Raw genomic sequence first — 25,418 nt, 5'->3', positions numbered from 1 at the left:
ACAAACTCAATTCCATTCCACTCCATTATAATGGGGTGGGGTCATAAATCTCAGACGAATATTCCAAAACCTGGGTAAACTAAACCAAAACTATCTTGGCTTGATACCATTACAGGTATCACTGGCGAATAAAGTGGATGAGCTAACGGCGTTAGCCCGGAGTCAGTGAGTGTAGTTTGATGTGCTACACTCACGTTACTATCAAGCAGAGCATCTGTAGCCCAGACATTGAACTGTTAGCTGTGGGACTCCGGCCATATTATCTGCCACATGATTTCTCGCATGCCATTGTTGTGGCTGTTTACACCCCCCCCTCTGCTAACCTGGCATCGGCGTGCAACGCCATTTACACCGCCATAGCACAACTCCAGACTCAACACCCAAGTGCACTCATATTAATCTCACCCAGTATGTGAGTTGTCCTACTAGAGAGGAGAGGACACTGGACCTGCTGTATGCTAATGTTAAGGTAAATGGTAAATATTGTGCAATATTCTGTTTACTCCTCAAGTGCAATATTAGTTTTCCCTTGTTAGTTTTTCTTATTTATTGTTACGGATATACCTCAATTACTCTCGACAGTACATGCACCTCCGCTTTTACTATTATTTATTACATAATTAGTGACATTGTATTTATACTGTACTTCACCATCTACCAGTAAACCCACTTGGTACTCGACACTTAGTTTATCTTATACTTATACCAACATGTTACTTAATTTATTTATTTCTGACCTGTTTATAGTGTATAATATCGTTTTCTCCTGTGTGCACTGACGTAAAGGCGAGCTACTGTAACAAAGAGTTTCCCTACGGGGATCAATAAAGTATTTCTGATTCTGATTCTGATTCTGAAATGGTAAATAGACTGTACTTATATAGTGCCTTTCTAATCTTTCTGACTACTCAAAGCGCTTCAACTACATAACTACTCTAAGGATGCAGACAGCTTGGACAAGGCCAACAAACTTAATCTGTTCTTTAAGAGATTCGACAAACCGGCTCCTGCTCATTCCCCCTCTAACTCAGCTGCTGTCGGCCCTCAGACTCTTCTGAGTCCACTGCTCCCTCCTCCTCCATCTTCCTGGGCAAGTCCTACTCCCCTCTCAACTGGATTTCAAGCTAACAGCCCTCTCCAGACTAAAGACCCCCCACCCCCTCCCCTGCCTGTAACCTCTGCTGTGTGCCTGACTGCTGACCAGGTGAGAGGACAGCTGATGAAACTCCACTCAAACAAGGCTTCAGGCCCTGATGGCGTTTGTCCCGGGGTGCTAAAAGCCTGTGCCCCCCAGCTATGTGGAGTCCTTCACACGCCTACTAGCCCTGGCTGGGAGTTGAGGATGCCATCATCTTCCTGCTGAACCGCATCCACACCCACCTGGACAAGCCAGCAAGCACGGTGAGGATCATGTTTTTTGACTTCTCCAGTGCTTTCAACACCATTCCGGCCAGCCCTGCTGGGTGAGAAGCTGGCAGCGATGCAGGTGGATGTCCCCCTTGTGTCCTGGATTGTTGACTGCCTGACTGGCAGACCACAGCACGTGCATCTGCAGCACTGTGTGTCGGACAGCGTGGTCAGTAACACTGGGGCCCCTCAGGGGACTGTCCTCTTTCCCATCCTCTTTACCATCTACACCACAGACTTCAGCTAACACACAGAGTCCTGCCACCTTCAGAAGTTTTCTGATGACTCTGCTGTGGTGGGATGTATCAGCAGTGGTGATGAGACAGGGCTGTGGTGGGGAACTTTGTCTCATGGTGTGAGCAGGACCATCGGCAGCTCAATGCGACAAAGTCTAAGGAGCTGGTTGTAGACCTACAAAGGGCCAAGGCACCAGTGACCCCGGTTTCCATCAGGGGGTCAGTGTGGATATTGTAGAGGATTACAAGTACCTGTGAGTACACATGGACAATAAACTGGACTGGGCTAAGAACACCCAAGTGCTTTACAGCAAGGGCCAGAGCCACCTCTATTTTCTGAGGAGGCTAAGGTCCATCAAAATCTGCCGGACAATGCTGAGGATGTTTTATGAGTCTGTGGTGGCCAGTGCTATCCTGTATGCTGTTCCATGCTGGGGCAGCAGGTTGAGGGTAGCAGACGCTAACAGACTCAACAAACTGATCCGTAAGGCCAGTGACATTGTGGTTTTGGAGTTGGACTCTCTGTCGGTGGTGTCAGAGAGGAGGATGCTGGCCAAACTACATGCCATCTTGGACAGTGTCTCCCACCCACTCCATGATGTGCTGGTCAAACAAATGAGTACCTTCAGCGAAAGACTCATCCCCCCAAAAAGCACCACAGAGCGCCACTGTCATAGTTTGAGGTATTGTCCTGTTTCCTGTTTTGTTTTGTAGCGTGCTCCTCTCCTTGTGTGTCTTGTGGGTTTACTTCCTGTCTTTGTTTTCTGTCCCTCCAGTTTTGAATGTCGGCCCTAACTTGATTGTTGTTGTGTCTCATTGTCTCCCTTACCTCAGTGTATTTAGTCCGGGGTTTTTCCTTTGTTCATTGTTGGGTTGTTGCCCATCCTGGATTTTGTTCCCTGTAAATTTTGTCGGACGGACTCCTTGTTTTCTTGGACCATGCCTGGATTGTGGACTTTGGTATTTTGCCTGCTCCCTGTCGGATGCATTTGCCTTTGGATTTGCTCTCTGTTTTGACCGCTGTCTGCCACGCTACACAAGCCAGCTGCCGTCCTGTTCTGCCTGCCACGCTACTCCAGCCAAGCCAGAACCTTCACTTCCCTGTTTCCGTCCTCGGAGCCTCACCACTCTGGAAGAGCTCAGATCCCCCAGTGTTTGCTTGCAGTTTATAATAAAAACGGATGCTACCTCATCCACATACCACTTCCTTTTGTTCTGCATTTGGGTCCTTAGACTGTACACTATATCAGAACGACCCGACCATAAATATGGACCCAGCAGACACCATGACGAGCTGGACGAACTGGTCTTGGACCTTTGGAGCTTGCGGGAGTGTTGGAGGACAGCCAGCAGTGAACAGTCCAAGCAGACAGCCATAGCTGGTGCACTTTTTGCTGTGTCCTCCAAGCCCTGGCTGGGGGACTCTGTTCCTGAGTGGACCAAGGACTTTTTGACTGCTCCCCATCCTCAGCATGATTCCCGGTCTGCTAGCAACCAGCCTGACTCCCGGCTTGCTAGCAACCAGCCTGACTCTCGGCTTGCTAGAAACCAGCCTGACTCTCGGCCTGCTAGAAACCAGCCTGACTCCTTGTCTACTAGCCCTTTATCAGTCAGGCTCGGTTACGTGAGCCTGCAATCTGCCTGTCCTGAACTGGTCCCAGCTCCAAACCCATTCCTCGGCACCTGCCTGGCTCTTGGTGGTCCTCACAGTCATCAGACTGCACCTGGTCTGCCAGTCATCTGCCTGCAACCCGTCCTGTCAGTCATCAGCCTGCACCCCAGCCTGCTGGTCCCCAGCTAATATCCCTGCATGCTTACCTCCTGCATGCTAGTCTCCAGTCAGCATCTCAGCCTGCAAACCAGGTGGTACCTCAGTCCATTGCTGTCTTGGCATCTTCTGGGAAACCCCCCAGGAGGAAGCATGGCTCCCACCGATGCTCATCTGCACCACTGCCCAGCTGCTCATCTGCACCGCTGCCCAGTGCCCCTGAGCCGTCAGCAGTCCGGCCTGGTTCCAAGTCGGCAGCCCAGTGGCCTCCAGTTCCTGCAAGAATCAGCATCACAGAGAACCTGTCATGGACATCACACATCTCCAACCTGGTAAAGCAAGCTCAGAAATGGCTGTATTTCTTAAGGAAACTTAAGAAGGCAAAATTCCATACCAAGTTCTTGTTAACTTTTACAGAGGAGCAATAGAAAGCATCCTGACTTGAAATATTACAAACTGGCATGGGATGTGCATGGCCCAGGACCGGAGGGCTCTGCAGTGGGTGATTAAAACCGCTCACAAGATCATTGATCTACTGAGCATCAGTGATATCAGTGAGTTGAATTGCCTGCGCAGCGTGTACACAGGGGACAGCCTACACAATACTTAACTTTGCATCCAAAAGGTACACTTCTTATACCAGAACAGTGGGTGGTGGTTTACAGGTTACATTATCTATAGATGAGACAAAGAAAGAGACTGTCTCCATCCCAAGTTATCAGTATTAAAAGAACAGAGACTTCTGGGACATTTCTATCATATGTTAGGAACATCTAGTGCCCCATAACCCAAAACAACATAATCACAAATCCTGAGGCCTCCTTTGTGAAACCATACTTTAGTAAAAGTGCCATAATTTCTATTACACCCCAAAATTTCTCCCACAAGCTTCTTCCCTCCCTCTGTGAGACTCCTCAACTCCACCATATCTTCCGCACCATAAACAAATGACATGGAACTTTCTGTTATGCTGGTTTTGCACATTTACCATACCACTACCTTGTATAATATATGTATATAAGTAACTGTACATATATGTATATTGTTTTTATTTTTATTCTATTCTAATTTTAAATATTTGTATTTATGTTGTGTGTAGCGTGATAGGGGCTATAACTTTAATTTCATTGCAGCCCTGTGTTGACCTTGAACCTTGAACTTAAAGGATTTGTCCGCTAATTACCAAAAAACATATTCTCACTTACCTTAGAATCAGAAATACTTAATTGATCTTAGAGGTCAATGCACACTTGAGAATGGAAGGAATAGAAGTACAAAGCAAATCAAAATATAATATGCTATAATACAGGTAAGATAAATTATGTACAAAGTGGATATAAGTATAAAAGCTAAAATAAGTGCATGTGCCAAAGTAGATTTAGAGGTTGATAAGTATGTGTGGTATAATACAATGTAATAATATAAGTAATAAGTAATAGTGCAATAATGAGTATTGTCAAGTTAACTGTAGCTTATTAAGATGATTATGAGATGGTGAATATTGCACAGCAGTAATAGCAGTATGAATAAATCTCAATAAATAGGGAATTTTAAACTGAAAACAGAGTATATTGCCCAGGAGAATTAAACAGAGAATACTGCACAATTATTTCAAGTTTTGCAGTGATGTTAATGATCCAATGTCCAGTTTAGTGACTTAGGGTCATATAGACTGACACTTAGAGGGAGGAGTTAAAGAGTTTAATGGCCACAGGCAGGAATGACTTCCTGTGGCAGTTATAGTGCACAGTCTAAGGACCCAAATGCAGAACAAGAGCCAAATGGTAGACCTCAGGCGACCCGCCCGGGGCTGGATATGTGCTTCCCCGGTTGGCTGCTGCGATCCAACTGGGGAAGGAGGCGGTTGCAATCCAGCAGGGAGTCCAGGGGGCTGCTGTGATCCAACAGGGAGTAGTAGTAGTTCCTACATGAAACTGCTCACAACAAGGTCTGTGGATTACCGGGTAATGATTTCTGGAAAGAGACATTGCTGTAGTTTTTCAAATGTATTTTTTTGGTGTTTTGAGCACCACAAGCTGAGTTCCATATAGTTCCACTATATTCAAGAGAGGCAGACATCTCTGTCAGCGATTACTCGATTAATGAAATCTAACACTTTAGTTGACTATTAGGGGGCAGCCCTAATAATATCAATACATCATTATTTTCTGATGTGAAATATGCAGTACCTCAGGGCTTTGTTCTTGGCCCTTTTCTCTCTTTATATTTCACCTCTTGGCCAAATTATACTCAGTCATGGAATTAATTTCCACTGCTACGCTGATGATACTCATCTGTATGTGCCTGTACAGGCAGATGATGATGCTCAAATTAGAAATATGGAGGCCTGTTTATCTGCTGTGAAATCCTGGAGGCCACATAATTTCCTGCTCTTAAATTCTGATAACACTGAGATGCTGGTCATTGGCCTCACTTGACACCAGTTTGATCAAGTAACAATAACTTTTGATAACTCTGTCATTTCTCAAAGTTTGACAGACAAGAGTCTTGGTGTTATGTTTGATCCTACAGTCTCTTTACTTATCAACCTCTAAATCCACTTTGGTACTTACACTTATTTTAGCTTTTATACTTATATCCACTTTGTACTTAATTTATCTTACCTGTATTATAGCATATTATATTTTGATTTGCTTAGTACTTTTATTCCTTCTATTGTCAAGTGTGCATTGACGTGATAGTGAACAACTGTAATGAAAGAGTTTCCCCTCGGTGATCAATAAAGTATTTCTGATTCTGATATCGATCATCACCACGGCCTTTTTCCATTTACACAACATTCAGCTAAAATTCTCGCCTTTGTTTAATCTAGGCTTGATTATTGTAACATATTGTTGTCTGGCCTACCGCACACTACTACTAAAATGCTTCAAATGGTTCAGAATGCTGTAGCTAGGATCTTAACTAGACTAGAAATTTTACCATATTTCACCAATTTTAGTTTTCCTTCATTGGCTGCCTATCCATGTCAGATCAGACTTTAAGGTGCTTCTGATGACTTACTAAATTGTAAATGGGCTCGCCCTTCCTTATCTCTCTGATCTCCTTAAACCTTATACCCCATCCCGTGCTCTCCGCTCTCAGAATACAGGCCTCCAGTCTGTCCCCAGAGTTAAAAAGAAGTCAGCTGACTGCAGGGCCTTTTCCTATCGTGCCCCCTCTGGAATAACCTCCCTGTTGACCTCAGACAGTCTGACTCTGTTGAGGTCTTTAAATCTAAGTTGAAAACTCGTCTTTTTCCTTTAACTTTTAATCAATACTTATCCTTCCATAGTACCACTTTACTTCCAACGGGTCGGTCTCAGTTTCAATTAATCTGTTATCATTAGTACTTATAGTCCACGTTTATCCTGCTGACAAGAATTCAACTAACAGACAGCAAACTGTATGATATCGACTGCATTTCTCTAACCCTCTGCTGTTTTTGTTTCTGTGCCCTAAAAGCTGCCAAGCTGTGAATGACCCCCCTTCCTCCCCTTCTCCCATTCTTTCTCCCTAGTTTCTCTTCCTTTTCCTCTCTTGCACTCAGGCTTCTCTGTGCTGGACCATTCGCCATCCTGGGACCTCTCTCTCCTGGCTTCCTCCAGTCACTGATCGAGATCTTCGTCCCCCAGGAGTTTCAGCCTCTCCCCTTCTCTCCCTTGTTTGCATGTCATCATGTCTCTCTCTCCCTCTGTGTGTTTGTTTGTTTCTCCTCCCTGTGTCAATACTGTTGTCCTCTTCTGTGTCTGTGTGGCCTGTCCTGTCCTCAGGTCTCTGTGGTGGAGAGGAGGTGGTGTGGATCAGGTCCTACTTAGTGGGCAACACCTGAAGCTGCTCCTCCATCCTCTTCACTTATGTTTAACAATCTACATTTTGTCATCATAATTGTATATACTATGACTTTCTGTTGTATTCTGTACACACAACATCCATTTCCTGTCTGTCCATCCTGAGAGAGGGAACTTGCGATTTGTGATATTGAGCTGTATAAATAAAACTGACTTGACTTGACTACAGTCCAGGAGTGACATGTGAAGGTTACACATGATTCATACCCAGGTAGTTACAGTATATTAACATGGTGGATGGTGGGCACGGTGGTTTTTCAACCTTTGATTATTTTTTAAAATGGGAATGATGTTTTTTTTAAAACTAGTATACAAAATACTTAATTATGGAGCTACAATGCAAAGTAGCACTGCCAGTCTGCTTCCCTACTTCTAGGACTTGCCAACTCAGTTGTCAACCTACCCCGCCTCAATTTAAGTATGCACAATTTCATTCAGCTCTACAATGTAACTGTTCAGCCCAAACACCTGAAATACTGTATATGTAAGTAGTTGGGTAGTTGTGCCTAAACCTAAGCAAACCTAATGTAACAAAATGTAATAATAATAATAATGTTATTTGTAGCCCAAAGTGCTTCACAAGACATATCATATCAACAATAAATAACAAAGGAAATAGAAAGAAAAAATATATATCACTTCAAATAAAAATGTATATTAAAGCTTCTCTGCTTTTGACAAGGGTTCCCATGCTATCACATTTTCAGTGGTACATAGGTGTCTATTTCAAAGATAAAGAAAAGAGAACAGTTAAATAACAAATGAGTTCAGATCATTCAGGTAACTTTGGTATATTCACATTCTTACTTGAGGTTAGGCAAGTTATATCCTGTTTTTAAAAGTTTGTCAATCAATTTGAGATCACTAGGTTCTAATCTTGGAACATTTTTGTTTCCATTTGTCTTGTGCCTTTAAAACTGTGAAACAGTGGGAGGAAATGTGGGTGTTTTGTAGGCAGTTAAGTTGTGGGCACTTAAACAAAATCACAAACCTTTTCTTTCTGTTTGTTTTGGTTAGATTAAGGTTTTGACACAGGTTTAATTTAACTTTTATTTGTAAAATTCACCCTGATTGGGTCCTGAGTGCATAATTTTTCATACCGATGATGTAAACATTGCATTCATTTCCAAATAATGTGAAGAAAATATAGGGGGTGGGGTGTGGTCAAGGGTGTAGGTTATATTTAAACATTGAGGGGGACACATATTAAGCGTGAGTAATATTATAAAGAGTACGGTCTAGACCTGCTCTATAGGAAAAGCGCAATGAGATAACTCCTGTTATGAATTGGCGCTATATAAATAAAATTGAATTGAATTGAGTCTCAGGCTTCTCCCCCAGGAAATTTTGAGCGTCAAACACTTAATTTCCTGCATTATGATTCATTTTTATGCACCAATTTGTGCCTTTTCTGCATCAATTTAAGTTGAAATGTCTTTATTTATGTAAAATAAGTCAGGCGTCAGGTGACAATTAAAAATATAATGGAATAAAATGCAGTAAGGCTCTCAGGAATTCTGTATTGTTTTTAAATATTTATTCTTCTGTAGATCAACTTTTCTCATTTAATGTTCTCCCTGCTGAGTCAACATACATGTAGGCATGATGTACTTTTCCTTGTGTCTTTTGTTTGGGGAAGTTACTTTTTTTAAAAGGTGCATGTGGCACCTGTTCACATCAATGATAAATTAATTGATTTAAATTCATTTATAAACCCCGGGACTTTAATAGCTCACATGTGTTCCAGCAAGATTTCTGTTCATGTTCAAAACTTTCTGCACATTTAAAACATATCCCACATGTCTGGGTTTTGGAATGATTTTTATATATCCTCACACAAGCCATGACAGTCGAACTCACTTGTTGAACATAAAGGATTACTCTTCCAGGTCCCAGATTGAGCAAAACTGTTTTATTCTTGTGCTTCTGAAAGTACATCAATGCTCTATGTCAACAGTGTGAAATTGCCCAACACTGTAACACTTGTGTTGAAAGGGAAACTTAAAGAAATTAAATGAAAAAATGTCCTAATATCGGACCTCCTGCTCCTCCTTTTCCCTTCTGGCTCCTCCATCGTTACCAGCCTTGCGGGTTGCTTCTTCTTCTTGCCCTTTTATCGCAGATTGCAGCCATTGCTTTTGAGGTTGCATACTGCCACCACCTACTTTACCGGAGGCATTGTTGTGTGAGTTGTGTTTCCAGCTGTTAGTCCTCTGCTACTTTCATGTTTTTATTGGGGGGGAAATGCACATGTCCCATTTTTCTATTCAAGCAGGTGTCCTTCACAAGTTTGTACAAGGGCCTGAAACAGAATGAGCCCTCCTTGCAAGGAAAAAAAAACGAGAGCAGCAATATTTGTGTAGTAGCCTACTATGTAAGGCCTCAAGTCTACATTTAATTTCAGGAAGGTATATTTTCAAGCTTTCAAGAAGGCACCCTGTCCTGTTTACATGTTACACATGGCCTGCTCTGCCCCTCCCCCGTCCTGACTTCACTCAACCTGCTGCCAAAATATGTGAAAGTCAATCCAAGCCCTGCGTTCAGCGAGCATGTTATTTAAAACTGGACACCATCATGGCAAGGGTACCGGACAGCTCCACTGAACTCAGCGAGGATCCACCCTTTTATCCGTGAGAACAGCTTCTCTCCATAAACTAGAGCTCCGAGAGATTCTTTGTTTTTCATTCTGTCTTTCAAGCCTCAGATGTCGCTCCCAGTGGTGCTGCCGGGCTCTTGCTGTCCGGTTACCGGGGCTTCGCAGCTCGCAGATCCGCCTTACAGAAATCGACCCCGTGGCTTGTCCGCCTCTTCCCGGATCGCCAGCGGTGGCTCTCGGCTGCTGCTGCCCGGGCGGCCACTCCTTTCGCTGGGCTTGTTGCAGCTGCTGCTCGGCGGCTCCATGGTGGCGCTGTCCTTTGGAGCTCTGTCCCTCAGCAACTCACCCCCCATCCGAAACTCCTGTCCCTTCTGGGCAGGCTCCTCGGTAAGTTAGCCACAGGCTTCAGTATCATCAGTGTGCATGGCATTTTATGTTTTATGACAATTGTGCCTCTAACATTATCACAGGTAACAAACGAGTTCAAACATTCAGTAGGCTGTACCTACAGTACAGTGACGTGAATTAAAAGACTTTCTTATTTCGCGATTTAGCATTTTAAAAACGGAAATGACGACAGAAACAAGCTGTAGCCATAGGCTTGTTGGAGATGAAGTGCGCCTCGCCTGGAAAGTGGAGATCAGGCAGCAGCAGGGGGCGGTGACAGAGAGCTGCTGTCAGGTCGGATATTATTATTATTATTATTGTCATTATTATTCGTAAAGTTTTATGGCGGTAGGCAATCAACGTTATGGTGCATCACCGCCACAAACTGGAATGCAATGTGGATCGGGATTCTATCTATACATTCACTAATTATTAAATAAAAGAAATTTTTAAAAGAACACACCATAGTTATATTCTCTTTATCAAATTTGTTCTACTGAAACAACAATAGATAACACTTCTCTCTAGAACTTCTTTGTAGATGATAATGTAAATCAAACCTCATCTTTATTTCTTTAAGGTTCAGTGTCACTTCTCTTATCTCAGCATCATATTTTGGACAGTAAATAATAACATGTTCTACAGTTTCTTCTTGATCACAGAATGCACATCTTCTTGTATTATGTTTTCTTATTTTACATAATATACTGTGATACCTTTGATTCCAATATGTGCTGGGATACAAATGTCATATTCAGCCCCATCATTTCTATATAGTGTTTGTTGTATCTCTATTAAAACATCTGGTCTGCTGTCTGAATGGCTGTGTTTCAAGCTTATTAATGATGAGCTGGAATCAGACCATATTACTGCTCTCAAAGGTCTCACATCTTCAACCCATTGCAATGCTAACAAAATTGACAGTATCTCCCCAGTATACCTTCTTCTTCTTCTTGTTTATAGTATATTATGGCGGGTGGCAACCAGGGTTAAGGGGCATTACACAAATCTGTACAAAGAATAACCTTTTTTATTTGTAACTCTTTTACCCACTGTAAAAGTAGTGCTGTTGCAATTGCCAACATCTCGACTGTATATACGGATAAATGATCTAATGTCCTTTTAACAGAAACGTGTAAGGCTGGTATACTGAAAGCAAAACCTGTGCACCCTGTATTAGGATCCTTGGATTTAAGTCAATTAAATTCCATTTTATTTACATAGCACCAGAACCAGACTCAATGGTGGGCAGCCATCCACCGCTGTAGCAGAGAGAGAGATGCAAATTCCACCTAGAATTTTAAAATAGCAATAATGTAATGTTAGTGGTAACATCAATACCAATAAAGTAATAATAATAGGAATGATAGTCATAGGAATAATAATGACATTAATAGTAACAATGCCAATAACAACAACTGTAGTGGCAGGTGTCGAGCAGGAACACAAGGGCAGCAGGTGTCCCACAACCACAGATCCAGTCTCTGCAGCTCCAGTCTAGGCAGTCTAGGCCTATAGCAGCATAACTAAGGGATGATTCAGGACTCACCCAAGCCAGCCCTAACTATAAGCTTTATCAAAGAGGAAAGTCTTAAGCCTACTCTTAAATGTGGAGATGGTGTCTGCCTCCCGAACCCAAAGAGGAGAGGAGCTTGATAACTGAAGGCTCTGGCTCCCATTCTACTTTTGGAGACTCTAGGAACCACAAGTAACCCTGCATTCTGGGAGCGCAGTGTTCTAGTGGGGTAATAAGGTATTAAGAGCTCTTTAAGATATGATGGTGCCTTACCATTAAGAGCTTTGTAGGTGAGGAGAAGGATTTTAAATTCTATTCTGGATTTTACAGGGAGCCAGTGCAGAGAAGCCAATACTGGAGAGATATGATCTCTTTTCCTAGTTCTTGTCAGTACACGTGTCGCAGCAATCTGGATCAACTGGAGAGTCTTAAGGGACTTATTCTGGCAGCCTGATAATAAGGAATTACAATAGTCCAAACTAGAAGTAACCAATGCATGGACTAGTTTTTCGGCATCATTTTGAGACAGGATGTGCCTGATTTTTGCAATGTTACGTAGGAGTTAAAGGGTACCTTTTGCGTATGTATGAGACAAAATGTTGATATTTGACAACCTTGGAATGAGAACAGGTTGGTCTCTAATTATAAGGCTGCTTCAGATAAAGGCCTGGTACCCTCTGCTGAGGTAATTACTGGGCCTGGCCAATCTTTGAGAATTTAACCTACATTTATTAGAAAGTGTTGGTATGCAGCAATAAGTAACAGTGCACAGAGGTAAAAAATAAATTGAATGTGCTAGCATGTACCAGTGAGTACTGGTCCAATTCAGGCACTGTTCCAATAACTACAAAACTGTTATTTGATCCATCGAAGGTAAAGTGAAGAGAGACCTGGGGAGAAAATACAAATGAGGTTTTAAATGTGAGCTAGACTCCTTCAAAGTAATAAAAATCAATAAATGGTTAAACTGCATTGTTTGTGTTACTTCTGCTATTTTTAAAATCTAACTTTTTACCTGGAGTTTTGTGTTACATTTTGTTAGATAAATGCATGTGTCTGCTTGTATAGTTCTGTGTTGTCATTTTTTTCACACATGTTGCACCACATGAACATTATTTTTCTGCATGTCTTACCAGGTCATTCTGTCAGGCATCGTAGGCCTCACAACATGGAGAAGGCCCATGCTGCTACTGGTAAGGGACATGATTTTGGTTCCTTCTATAAAGCAGTGATTACAATGTTGTTTTGCTGAAATCCAATAGTAAAACGGATTGTTGGATTTAAACTGTTATGTAATCAGACCTGTCCAACCATATTCCATGGAGAACCAGCAGTCTGGAGGTTAGGAGGACTCCATCCACTGATCAGTATTCCTTCAGGTAGAGGGTAAGAAGTCATCAGTGAAATCACCAGCTGAGGTGACTGTTGACTCTCTGTGGCACATGACTGAACAAACTAGACCTAGATAAAAAAAGACAGATATGTAGATGTGTATGGAAATAGGGATTTCTTCCAAATACCCTACTAACTGAACAGCCAGAACATTAAATAAATGGTGAATAGAGAAAAGTTTGCAACATATACTATGCTGAGGCAAACCTACTCAGAAAGGAAAAAGCTAATTAACAAATCTGTAAAGTCTGAAATACCAGGAGATGAAGATAGTGAAGTCGTTGTATGTGTGATGTCACTTATAGTGAAAAGCTGTATCTTCTCAGTAAACCGTGGCAAATGGATGCCTACACCTGCTCCACCTGTGCTCTGGCACAGAATCCTTAAGATTTCAGTTTTGGTTGATTTGGCGACACCTGTGGTTACCATGGTAGCAGCAATAATAAATAATAATAAAACTTTATTTATAAAGCACTTATAAACAAGGTACAAAGTGCTTCACAGAGAGAGAAATATAACACCACAGTGAATGATAAAATACATAAAAAACAATAAAATAAACAGACAGCTCAGGTAAAATTTAGGAAATGCTTTCAGATAAATAAGCGTTTTGAGGAGAGACTTAAAAGAAGACACTGACTTAGACAACCTAATTTTTTTCGGGCAGGTTGTTCCAGAGCCTTGGGGCCCTGATGGCAAAAGCTCTGTCCCCTTTAGTTTTCATCCTGGACTCAGGAACAGACAGAAGGCCCCTGCCCGAAGATCTCAAACTACACAAAGGTTCATAAGGGATTTAATAGGTCTAAAATATAATCTGGAGCCAGGCCATGAAGAGCCTTAAAAGTAATCAATAAGATCTTAAAATCAATCCTAAAACAAACAGGGAGGCAATGGAAAGAGGCTAGAACAGGTGTGATGTGATCATACCTCTTGGTCCTGGTTAAAAGCTGAGCAGCTGAGTTCTGTACAGTCTGCAGTCGTTTCAAAGTTTTTGGATTAAGAAAAGTGAACAGACTGTTACAATAATCAAGGTGTGAGAAGATAAAAGCATGTACAACAGTTTCTGTATCACTAGAATTTAAAATAGATTGGATTTTTGAACTGTTTCTGAGGTGATAAAAACATGATTGGACAAGCTTAGTGATATGTTGCTCAAAACATAAATTGCTATCAAACAGGATACCAAGATTTCTTGCAACAGGCTTGATATGTTGTGACAGGTAACCAGTAGGCAGTATTTGTTTAGTGGTATTTCGGGCCCAATAACAAGGATTTCAGTTTTATTTTAGTTGAGATGAAGAAAATGTATCAACATTGTCAGTGCATTCGTTGTTTGCAAAAGAAATGTCTGGAGAGAAACTAATCCATAATTTGGCATTCATTAAGCATTGGAGAATCAAAACATATCTTGAACAAGGATCTTTTCTATTCAGAAAACCACAGTTAGCAAGTTGTTAATCTGTAGTCAACATCCTAGGTAAGAGTGCTCTTCTTAACATTACGCAGAGTTTTAAATGAGACTGTGCAACTATCTGATAGGTTTCTACAGAGGTGGGGGAGGAGCTGTGGTTTAGACTTAGCTCTCCCTTCATTGGTGCACAGGCTGGTCCCAGCCTCTTGGCACACGATTCCACCATTCGTGTGGAGACAGCGCCCTTGGGGAGGAATCCTACACTTCCTCTGTTTGTAAGTTGCTAAAGTCTGCTTCGTTCCCCACAACTGCTACTTCTCTTCTCATGGCCATTATAATACATACTGTCTTCAGTACATGATGTTCTTTCTGATATCCCTGTTTCTTTGTGTAAATGTAAGCGTGTTTGCAACAGCTAATCAACTTTCCCCTGCAGTCAGCAAGTCTGCAGGACAACACTTTGAATTGTTAAGCCTCATGCCCTGCGTGTGTGTGTGTGTGTGTGTGTGTCTGTGTGTGTACAAAAGTTTCAACATGGTATTAGTATAATAGGCAAGCAACCTTTGTTTAAATTATTAATTCTCACAAATCCCTCCTTTTTATACCTTTTAAGGTATAAACTCAATCAAAATGGTGCAACTACACACTACAACCCCCTTCCCTCTCTACCTGTACCCGCTGTAACTCTTCTTCCTCATCTGACTCCAAATCTTAACCTAACAGGGGCATTTGATAAGGCGGAGGGTCTTTCTCTTTGGTAAGGGCAGCAGCAGAGACTTCTGATCAATGCACGTAAGCAGGGGATGCAGCAACAGCCATAGCACACTAAAATGGCTGCGAAACAAGCAATGGAAACAATTAGGGACATGAATAGGGCCTTATATTTACCAAAATAATGATCTGCCCAATTACTAAATGGATCGTTGATGCCTGAATTTTCAGCCAACTCTTCAGACAGGGAAGTAAGGCCTGCTAGAGCCTTGGTAATGCTTCCATCAGGGGCAGTATTATTGGGAATGAATGTACAGCACAAGTCCGCAAACATTTTGCAGACTCCGCCCTTTTCTGCCAACAGCATATCTAAAGCCATCCTCCTCTGCCAGGGCATAAGAGAAGTCGGTCCCAATTGTTCCTCTTAGGCCACAGAGGCCTGGTTGGCGAAAAGGGTGCCACGGTCAACCCATAGGGTCAGTTATGACAGTTAGGGCTTCTCAACTCTTTGGTTCAGGTTCTCAGTTTTATCTTTTAGAGCCCTTACTCCTGTTCAGTCAATTCAGTTCTAACCTCCGCTAATGTGCATGAGGGTGGTGGGGCTGGTACACAATGTGTCAGGTGGTGCCAAATTGCTCCAGCTTTTCCTTTTACCTGGACTGCGGGGGAGGTACACTCAACCACTTCATAAGGTCCTGTCCACCTGAGATCAGTCCACTTTCTCTCGTGAACTTTCACTCGTACCCAATCCCCCTACCTGTACTGCTGGAGTCTCTGTGGTGGTTGCTTCGGGTTCAGCCAGCTGTACGTGTTTACAAAAAATTCGGGTCAAGTTAGTCAGTGCAGTCATGTATTCGTCATAGTCAATCTGCCAGACATCCAGAGGGGGCATATGACCTCCCTCCCTGGGTGGCCCTGGCATTGGCCTACCTGTCAGCAACTCATGGGGTGTCAAGTGTGTCTTGACCCCTGGGGAGGTTCTCATGGACATAAGCGCTAAAGGCAACACATCCGCCCAACTGAGCTTTGTGCCAAAACAGATTTTAGCAATTTTTCTTTTCAGAGTTTGATTGGCTCTTTCCACCAGACCCTGTGATGCGGGATGATACACTGCTCCAAATCTATGTGTTATTCCCAGTGCTTTTTCCACCTCCCCCAGCTGTTTGTTACTGAAATGTGAGATGTTATCAGAGCGTACACTGTGTGGAACCCCATATCTAGGTATTAGGTGATTTTTCAACCATTTTACCACTACATCTGCTGACTCTTTCTTGCATGGTATTGCCTCTACCCACTTGGTAAATCGGTCTACCATCACCAGCAAGTAACGGTAGCCTTTTGTTCTGTTTTCCACACCCATATCGGTAAAGTTGATCATGATGTCTTGGAATGGTGCTTCTGGTACTAGAAACCTTCCCATTGGGCATTTGAATGCCTGCCTAGGGTTGTGTCCATTGCAAGTGTAGCAGTCTGTCACATAGTTTTCAATTGAATTCAGTTCAATTTTATTTATATAGCGCCAATTCATAACAGAAGTTATCTCATTGCACTTTTCCTATAGAGCAGGTCTAGACCGTACTCTTTATAATATTAATTACAGAGACCCAACAAATCCCACCATGAGCAAGAACTATAGTTTTCCACTATGGCTGTCATGTGGGATGCCACCAGCATCCTTCAATGTTCTTCTGTGTTTTCTTCTTGTTCTCATGAGCTGGTCCGTGTGCTTGTTTGAGTAGTAGCTGACAAAGATTGGCTGGAGCAACTAGTCTTCCATAATGAGCTCTCCACAGGCCTTCCTTCTTTGCTGCTCCTTTCCGGTGGCATTCACTTTGCTCATATGCTCCTGCTTGTTCTTGCATGCCAACTCCAGTTCTCTTGTTGTTTTGTAGAGGTTCTGTTTCCAGATTCGAGATCTTTCTAAGCTCTTTCCGCACAGTCCACTTGCCATGTTCACACCTTCAGTGTGGTATGTGACATGTGGTTGAAACAGAATGTATGAAATTTTCATTTTTCTTGCTGTGGGAATGCACTTGATCCCAAAAATGCCACTACACCATGATCAGTTCGATTTCAGTTTGTGGCACATTACTATGTGGCTTGTTTTTCTGATTGCTTTTGCCAATGCTGCCATGAACCTTGTTTCCATATTATCCAGTTGAGAGCTGTGGTACATTAGCACTCTTCTTTCTCCCTCCTTTTTCTGGAAAAGCACAGCATTAACTTCTCCAACTTTTTCAGAAACATAAAGATGGAAAGGGTTTGTGTAGTCAGGTGATGTCAGAGCAGCAGCTTGTGCCAGTGCTTGTTTCGTGAGAGTGAAGGCCTCTTCTGCAGGTTGAGTCCAAGATAAGGTGGCAGTGAGGTTGCAATTTCCCATATCCGCCACCATGTCTCGCAGGGGTTGTGTGAGCTCCACATACTCAGGAACATGGTAATGGCTATTGTCCAAATTTTTGACGGTACATCGTCTAATAGTCTTGGAGTATCAGGGCGGTCCGTCTTTTCTCTGCCATGATATCTGGGGAGTTCCTTGTCTTCAAACACTGTTTTTTCCTTTGTGGGGACGGAAATGCACCACGTCTTCTTCTTTTGCTTTCCATACCCGAGGGACCTCTGTACGTTGCCATGTGAGTATGAGTAATCTTTTCACCATTGGGCCCAATGATCTAGTTTCATACTGGCTCCCTACTGCCAGGGTGACATGTGAGCTTGATTCGGTGTCTAAAGTGTACCATCCTTTTTGATCTTCTGTCAGTGAGCAGCCTGCCACCACACCCTCCTTTCCAGTGAAGATAGAAGTGATTTGGAATTGCTGCATTGTGGAGTTTACTTTTTCTTGCCATGCTTGGTCATAGATCTCATCTAGCTGAGTGACATAGTTCAAAGTGCAATGTAGATCATCCGGTAGGGGCCTTGTATGGATGTAGAGTCTTCAACCATGGTTTCCAGGTTTTACATGTGTCACTGCCAATGGTAAAGTGAAATTCTGTGTCTGAAGCTTCCCTGAGAATCCAACAACAGCAAGGCTCCTGGAGGATAGCGGAAACTGCGAGTTTATACAGGAGTAAGTGGCTCCAGTGTTCACCATTAACAAGTAAGTCTTGCCATTGATATCACAAGCCACCATTGGTTCTGTAATAGGTGTTAAAAACTGGCCTGCATTTGTCCCCGGCCCCCTTCACTATTCTTCTGATTCCCACACAGATGCTAGCATCTGGGCCAGAAATGGCAGCCAGGGGCCTCCTCCTCTTGGCCCTCCCCTTCCTCCTCTGGGGTGAAATTGGCCTTGTTGTTGTGGCAGAGCTTGGGAACCCCCTCCTCTTCCAGAGCAGTCTCTGGCCCATTGTCCGAGTTGTCCGCATAGGGAGCAGGGGCGGGGCCTCCTGTGTATCCTCTTTCTCATCCCCTTCCAAGACCTCCCCATTGTGGTCCTGGCTGGGGGTATCCTGGTTGGGGATATTGAGAGTTGGGACACTGCTGCTGAGCCGCAGGTGGTGCTGGTCCAGCTGGTGGCAATTGGACTTTAATGGCCTCTTAGACAGCCTTTGTCACTTCCTGCTGCCAGCTGCCGTCTGGTGGAGAAGAGGTTGCCACCATCTGTTTTGCCTTTTTCTTGTTTCTGTTGACCTCATCATCTTTTTCTGAATCGTGTCTGGCACCAGTATGTTGTGCCCAGAGTTTGGCTACTCTCTTCAAATATTCCAGCATTCCTTCTCCAGGGTTCATCTTGATATCTCCTACTCTGTCTATGTTTCTGCCAGTTGGATATTCCTGTCGTAAGGCATCCCACAGTAGATTCCTGAAGGTGTTGAATGGTCTGTGGTCAGGATCCGCAGATCATATTCCTACCATCTTAAGTAACTTCTTTGCAACCAGGAGGGCTCTCATATTCTCCAGCACAAAGAGTTTCTCCCATTGTGAGGCTTTCCAATGTTGCAATCCAGTCTTCTGCTTCTCCAGCTAGAGGAGGCAGTTTTCCCATCAATCCATCCATATCTCTGATCTAAAAGGACATAAGCTGGTGCGACGTTCCCGGCCATGCTTAGGGGCATCTGGGTGTAGTTTACCTTGTTTTTTCTATCTCATAAATCATAGGTGTGTCCATGTGGTGTTGGAAGACGTCTAGATTGTGGAAGTCTGCTTTTGTCAGCTCAGATTGCTGACTGGCGGTGCCATTGGTGCCTCTTTCAGTAACTTGCGGCGAGAGGAGGAAGACTTGACTGCTGAAAAATGGGAGCATCCCTCCAATGGAGGAAAGTCCTGTGTATCCAGGATGTCAAACCTGTTGGCCAGCGGGAGGTCCCGATGTGAAGGAGGGGGAGATGGGTGCTTTGCACCATGTCTATCCTTGCAGGCTACAGTCCAGTGCTCCAGTTGATGTGGAGTCGAACTCACCGGAACCTTCTTGCCACCCCCGCCGATGAGTGACCGTGCATCCCATGGCCATTGCTTTGCTTTGGGCTTTGCACCCATGAGGAGCCACGGATCTTCAGGCTTAGCTGAAACGGCTTCATGCTCCAGGGCACCAGTGATGATGGAGCAGAGCCACGGAAGAGTGGGATCATTGTCCAGTACTGGAGTGGAGCAGTCAGGGAAGTGAGATGGGATGGTTGTATTCTGGTTGCCGCAGCCAGAGGAGCTGAGCTCGGCTTCCAGACAAGCGATACTTTTCTTCAGCTTTGAGAAGGTATGGTGGCAAGAGCCACACTCAGAAATCACACGTGCAGTTAGCCCGTAACAGTGCTAAAAGCTTAAACTCCTTAATAGTAGCGACCAGCTAGCCTAAAAAGAACCCTAGCTGAGCTAGCTGCAGTGAAGGCAGTCCGGTAAACCACGTCAAGTTGACAGCCAGCCATCACTTAAAATCCATCCATCCGATCACTGAAAACAGCCAGGAAAAAAGTGTAGCATAGAAACGTGGCTTAAAAACTAGCTAAAATGTCAATTTATGGTGGTTTAAGACGAAGCCTCTGGCGGGCACACACAACACACAGCAAGTGCGATTTAAAACTACAGCAAACACACCTTGACTCCATTGTTAGAGCAGCTGATGTAACTGTTTAAAGTGCAGCCAAAGAAACTCAGGTTGCTTTAATAAAGAAGTCAATCATTAATAATTACAACCTCCATCTGATTTCATGCTATACATGGTGTGAGTAGTTTTCCACACAACAGCAGGACACAGTAAAAGGTGTTGGCTATGTTGCTGGGGAGTCGGAGGTGTCGCCTGCAGCTCTTCATCTAACAGATCACTGTGACACATTTTTGATTATTTCTGCTATCAGCGCTATCCTTGATGAGAAATACATTATGTTACCTGTGACTGCTTCCAAATAAAGGCCACCCCGTGTTGCAAGAATGCTGTTGTCCCAGTAATCTACTTTGTCCTCCTGTTCTTCTGTGTTTGAACTCTTGAGTTCAGCTTGCCAAGTTCAAACCTCCTAAAAACACTAATTCACACTTGGTGTACTCTGTGTCAACAAAGGCTGACTACTGACTAACAGCCAGATGGCAAACAACACAACAGTCACAGACTTAAATTTAAATTTTTTTAAAATGCTGTGTTTGTGTGAAAACTACTTACGTCTATGTTAACAGTGTTTCCAGGTGGTTTTTGTAGACGTCTGTCTACAGTGAAACACATGAGCAACATAAAAGCTGCTAAATCTCTTCTTCGTCCTCTTTTCAGTTGGCAAACAACAACATTGCCCATTACAGCCAACATCTGGTAAGGAGTGAGACAGACAGATGGCTGATAAAGTCATTATTTTATGGTGGCTATCTGGTCTTGACAAAATCAACATGAATACAGGTTAATGACAACACCTGTGCTGTATGATTGGCTATATCGACGTTTGAAATGCGTGATCACAGAGAAAGTTAGAGACAGCAGAAAGTTTACTTAGCTTTGCTGCTACACAGCCATCTGTGACTGAGCACTGTTACTCTGCTCCGCCCATTAAACCTCTGTTCAGTGGTCATATTGTTGTTCTCATTTACATATTTTTCTGTTTCTGTTGTTAAACAACTGAACAAGTGAAATAATGATTTAATCGCGGCCCCTAAACACTACATGTTAACCAGCAGTTATTCCCAAACTGCTGTGCTGAAGTGTTAAATTCCATATTTTATAATGGGGTCGTTGTCTGACAAAATCAGCGTAAATCCAGGTTAATGCCAACAGCTCTGCTGTGTATTCAGCTTTATTGACATTTAAAATGAACGATCACAGAGAAGGTTTGAGGAGACAAAAAGTCCTTCTTTACTGGCACACAGCCCCGACCCCCTCTGAGCAGCTTACGTCATTGTACTGTTAAAGCTCCATTTGTCCCCTACACACTGAAACACCAAGCCGGCATTTTAAGATTTAAACACTCTGGAGGCTGTTTTAGCTCTGTTTTTGAGGGAGAAAAACATTTTAGTCTGGAAAGAGGGCTGAAACGGAGAGGAAGAGATGCGTTTACAAATTTAACTGGCTTAATGTAGACGCACTCAAAGACACATCTTGTGCTGTACCTTGGCTTGATGAACGAGCTGCCAAACAAACATCCACCTGGGAAAAGTGTAATGCTAACATCAGTTTGCAGGCTATGAATCGAAAGAACTCGTCAGCTGAAGCACATTAAACAACTTAAAAACTTTGGATAAACATTGGACACTGTAGAACTGACTGGTTTGGTCATTATTCTTTAACACCACTACTGTCCTTGGCTTTTAAGCAACAGTTTCCAGGGCAAATTGTACAATCTGTATCTATGCTCATGTTGGCACAGCTGTCAGTCAGACATGTACACCAGTCCACCCACTCAGAGGCTTCGAGACTAAAGGAACATTTCTGACATTCTTTTCCTCCTTTCAGTACTAAAAATATATATCAGAATCAGAAATACTTTATTGATCCCCGATGGGAAACTCTTTTGTTACATCTGCTCACTATCACATCAGTGCACACAGGAATAGAAGTACTAAGCAAAAAATATAATACACTATAATACAGGTCAGATAAATTAAGTACCAAGTGGGTATAAGTATAATATAATTAAAATAAGTGTAAAGTACAAAGTGGATTACCAGTTGATGATAAGTATGTACGGCATAATAATACAATGTAATAAAATAAGTAATAAGTAGTAGTGCATTTACTGTCAAGTTAAGTGTAGCTTATTAAGATGATTATGAGACGGTGGATATTGCACAGCAGTAATAGAAGTATTAATAAATATCAATAATTTAAACTGAAAACAGAGTATATTGCACCGGAGTATTAAACAGAGAATATTGCACAATTATTTCAAGTATTACAGTGATGTTAATGATCCAATGTTCAGTTTATCGACTTAAGGTCATACACTTAGAGGGAGGCGTTAAAGAGTTTGATTGCCACAGGCAGGAATTACTTCCTGTGGCGCTCTGTGGTGCATTTTGGGGGGATGAGTCTTTCGCTGAAGGTACTCCTTTGTTTGACCAGCACATCATGGAGTGGGTGGAAGACACTGTCCAAGATGGCATGTAGTTTGGCCAGCTGACACCACCGACAGAGAGTCCAGCTCCACCACCACAATGTCACTGGCCTTACGGATCAGTTTGTTGAGTCTGTTAGCGTCTGCTACCCTCAACCTGCTGCCCCAGCATGCAACAGCATACAGGATAGCACTGGCCACCAAAGACTCATAAAACATCCTCAGCATTATAAATAAAAATAAAAAAAAATTAGAAAATCTGCAAAAAGGGATGACTTTTATGATGGACTGTATTCTAATCTAATGTCATCTCATCTCTCTCTGTGTTTGCATATGGCCTGTGCTACATTTCAACTTGCTGTAACTGTTTTGTCACTGTCTCTTGCCATTTGATTACATTATGTTTAAGTCTTTTTTGCATTATACGTATAATATGTCCACTGGGTCAAACCACAATGATCCATGTTACCTTCTTCTTTCACCCCCCCCCCCATCCCTTCATCTCCAGGTCAATGTGTTTGTCCTGCTGTCTGTGGTGTGTGTACTCCTTAATCTGGCTGGATTCATCCTGTGCTGCCAGGGAGCCCAGCTGGTTTCCAGTATGACCAGCTGCCAACTGGTGAGGCTGTTTGTGTCTGTCTGGTTTTGCTCTCATCATTTGTACATTTCCTGTATTCTTTCTTGTTCACAGTCTCTCTGCTTCCCCCTGTTCCTCCTGTGGAAAGTCAGTAGTCATAGTCATGTTGAATCAGTTTACTGGGGAAGGATATAACATGGCAAGTAAACCGAAGGATGCACAGTAAGTTACAAAGAAAATCACTTTTTATCATTTAATCACTGTGGATGGAGTCTCATTGGCTTTTATGTTTTTGTTTTGTTGTTTTTAAATTTGAACAACAGTACAAAATAATACAAAATACAAAATCATATAGTGCCAAGGGCTCATAAAGGAAACGATATTTTAAGGGGGGGGAGCACAATACAAATACCACCTACAATTTTAAAATAGTAATAATGTAATGGTAGTGGTAATATTAATATTAAAAATGAATAATAATAGGAAAGACAGTCATAAGAATAATAATAACAACAATGGTAACAGAGCCAATAACAACAACTGTAGTAGCAGTTGTCGAGCAGGAACATGGGGCAGCAGGTGGCCCACAACCACAGATCCAGACTCTGCAGCTCCGGAGGTAGAAATACCTGCTGAAAGCGACAGAATGAGAGGAGAGAAACGAGGACAGAGATGTTGAGTTAGTAACATGCTGTAGTAATAATAATAATAATAATGATGAAACTTTATTTATAGAGCACTTATCAAAAAAAGTACAAAGTGCTTCACAACAAGAGAAATAAAATACCACAGTAAATGATAAAATATAAAAGAAAAAAAAAAAAAACCCCAATAAAATAAACAGACAGCTCAGGTAAAATCAGGATATGCTTTATAAATGCATCTTGAGAAGAGACTTAAAAGAAGACACTGACTCAGGCAGCCTAATTTCTTCGGGCAGGTTGTTCCAGAGCCTCGGGGCCCTGATGGCAAAAGCTCTGTCCCACTTAGTTTTCATCCTGGACTCAGGAACAGACAGAAGACCCCTGCCTGAAGATCTCAAACTATGTGAAGATTCATAAGGGATTACAAAATCTAAAATATAGTCTGGAGCCAGGCCACGAAGAGCCTTAAAAGTAATTAGTAAGATCTTAAAATCAATCCTAAAACAACCAGGGAGCCAATGTAAAGAGGCTAAAACAGGTGTGATGTGATCATACCTCTTGGTCCTGGTTAACTGCCGAGCAGCTGAGATCTTTACAGTCTGCAGTCGTTTCAAAGTTTTTGGATTAAGAAAAGTGAACTGACTGTTACAATAATCAAGGCGTGAGGAAATAAAAACATGTACAACAGTTTCTGCATCAGTAAGATTTAAAATATATAGGATTTTTGCACTGTTTCTGAGGTGATAAAAACATGATTGGACAAGCTTAGTAATATGTTGCTCAAAACAGAAATTGCTGTCAAACAGGACACCAAGATTTCTTGCAACAGGCTTGATATGTTGTGACAGGTTACCAGTAGATGGCAGTATTTGTTTAGTGATGTGTTGGGGTCCAATGACAAGGATTTCAGTTTTATTTGAGTTGAGCTGAAAAAACTTTATCGACATCCAGTTTTTTTGTCAGACAGGCAGTCCTGCAGAGAACTCAGCGTACTAAGATCAGTGGGCTTGACAGGGAGGTACAACTGAATGTCATCCACATAACAATGAAAAGAAATCCTATGTCTGAAGATGACATCACCCAAAGGAAACATGTATAAGGAGAACAGTATTGTTCCCAGAATTGAACCTTGAGGCACACCGTACTTGATATGGGAAAAGGATGACATGAAGTTGTTAATGCTGACACAGAATTTCCTATTGGACAGATAAGATGAGAACCAGTCTAGTGCAGTGCCAGACATGCCCACCCAGTGCATCAATCTATCTAAAAGAATGCCATGATCAATTGTGTTAAAGGCAGCACTTAAGTCCAGCAGTACAAGAATTGAACACATGCCTGCGTCTGCGTTCATTAAAAAGTCATTAGTGACTTTCAGAAAGGCTGTCTCAGTGCTGTGGTGTTGATGAAAGCCAGATTGGAACTTCAAAGGTATTATTGTTTTCCACAGCAGCAAGAA

General features: G+C 42.6%; 2 protein-coding genes across 3 annotated transcripts in view; both read left to right on the top strand.

Moving 5' to 3' along the window:
- The first annotated feature begins 1,253 nt into the window (after window positions 1-1,253).
- On the top strand, window positions 1,254-7,762 carry LOC122876227. The gene is made up of 4 exons (XM_044196269.1): window positions 1,254-1,270; window positions 2,877-3,125; window positions 3,305-3,743; window positions 6,932-7,762. Exons 1-4 carry the CDS (start codon window positions 1,254-1,256, stop codon window positions 7,241-7,243), a joined length of 1,017 nt encoding a protein of 338 aa, XP_044052204.1. The 3' UTR covers window positions 7,244-7,762.
- A 680-nt stretch (window positions 7,763-8,442) lies between these two features.
- Window positions 8,443-25,418, top strand: part of fam189a2 (family with sequence similarity 189 member A2) — a 43,426-nt gene continuing 26,450 nt past the window's right edge. The window contains exons 1-3 of one of the 2 annotated variants that reach the window (XM_044195708.1): window positions 8,443-10,245; window positions 12,898-12,954; window positions 23,247-23,357. In XM_044195708.1, coding sequence (XP_044051643.1) covers window positions 9,967-10,245; window positions 12,898-12,954; window positions 23,247-23,357 — 447 coding nt within the window. In that variant the 5' untranslated portion in view covers window positions 8,443-9,966. The remainder of the gene's footprint in view (window positions 10,246-12,897; window positions 12,955-23,246; window positions 23,358-25,418) is intronic. The other variant, XM_044195709.1, reaches the window with a different exon arrangement.

Source organism: Siniperca chuatsi, linkage group LG5, assembly GCF_020085105.1.
Source record: "Siniperca chuatsi isolate FFG_IHB_CAS linkage group LG5, ASM2008510v1, whole genome shotgun sequence".
NCBI lineage: Eukaryota > Metazoa > Chordata > Actinopteri > Centrarchiformes > Sinipercidae > Siniperca > Siniperca chuatsi.
This window is presented reverse-complemented; position numbering and strand designations above follow the sequence as displayed.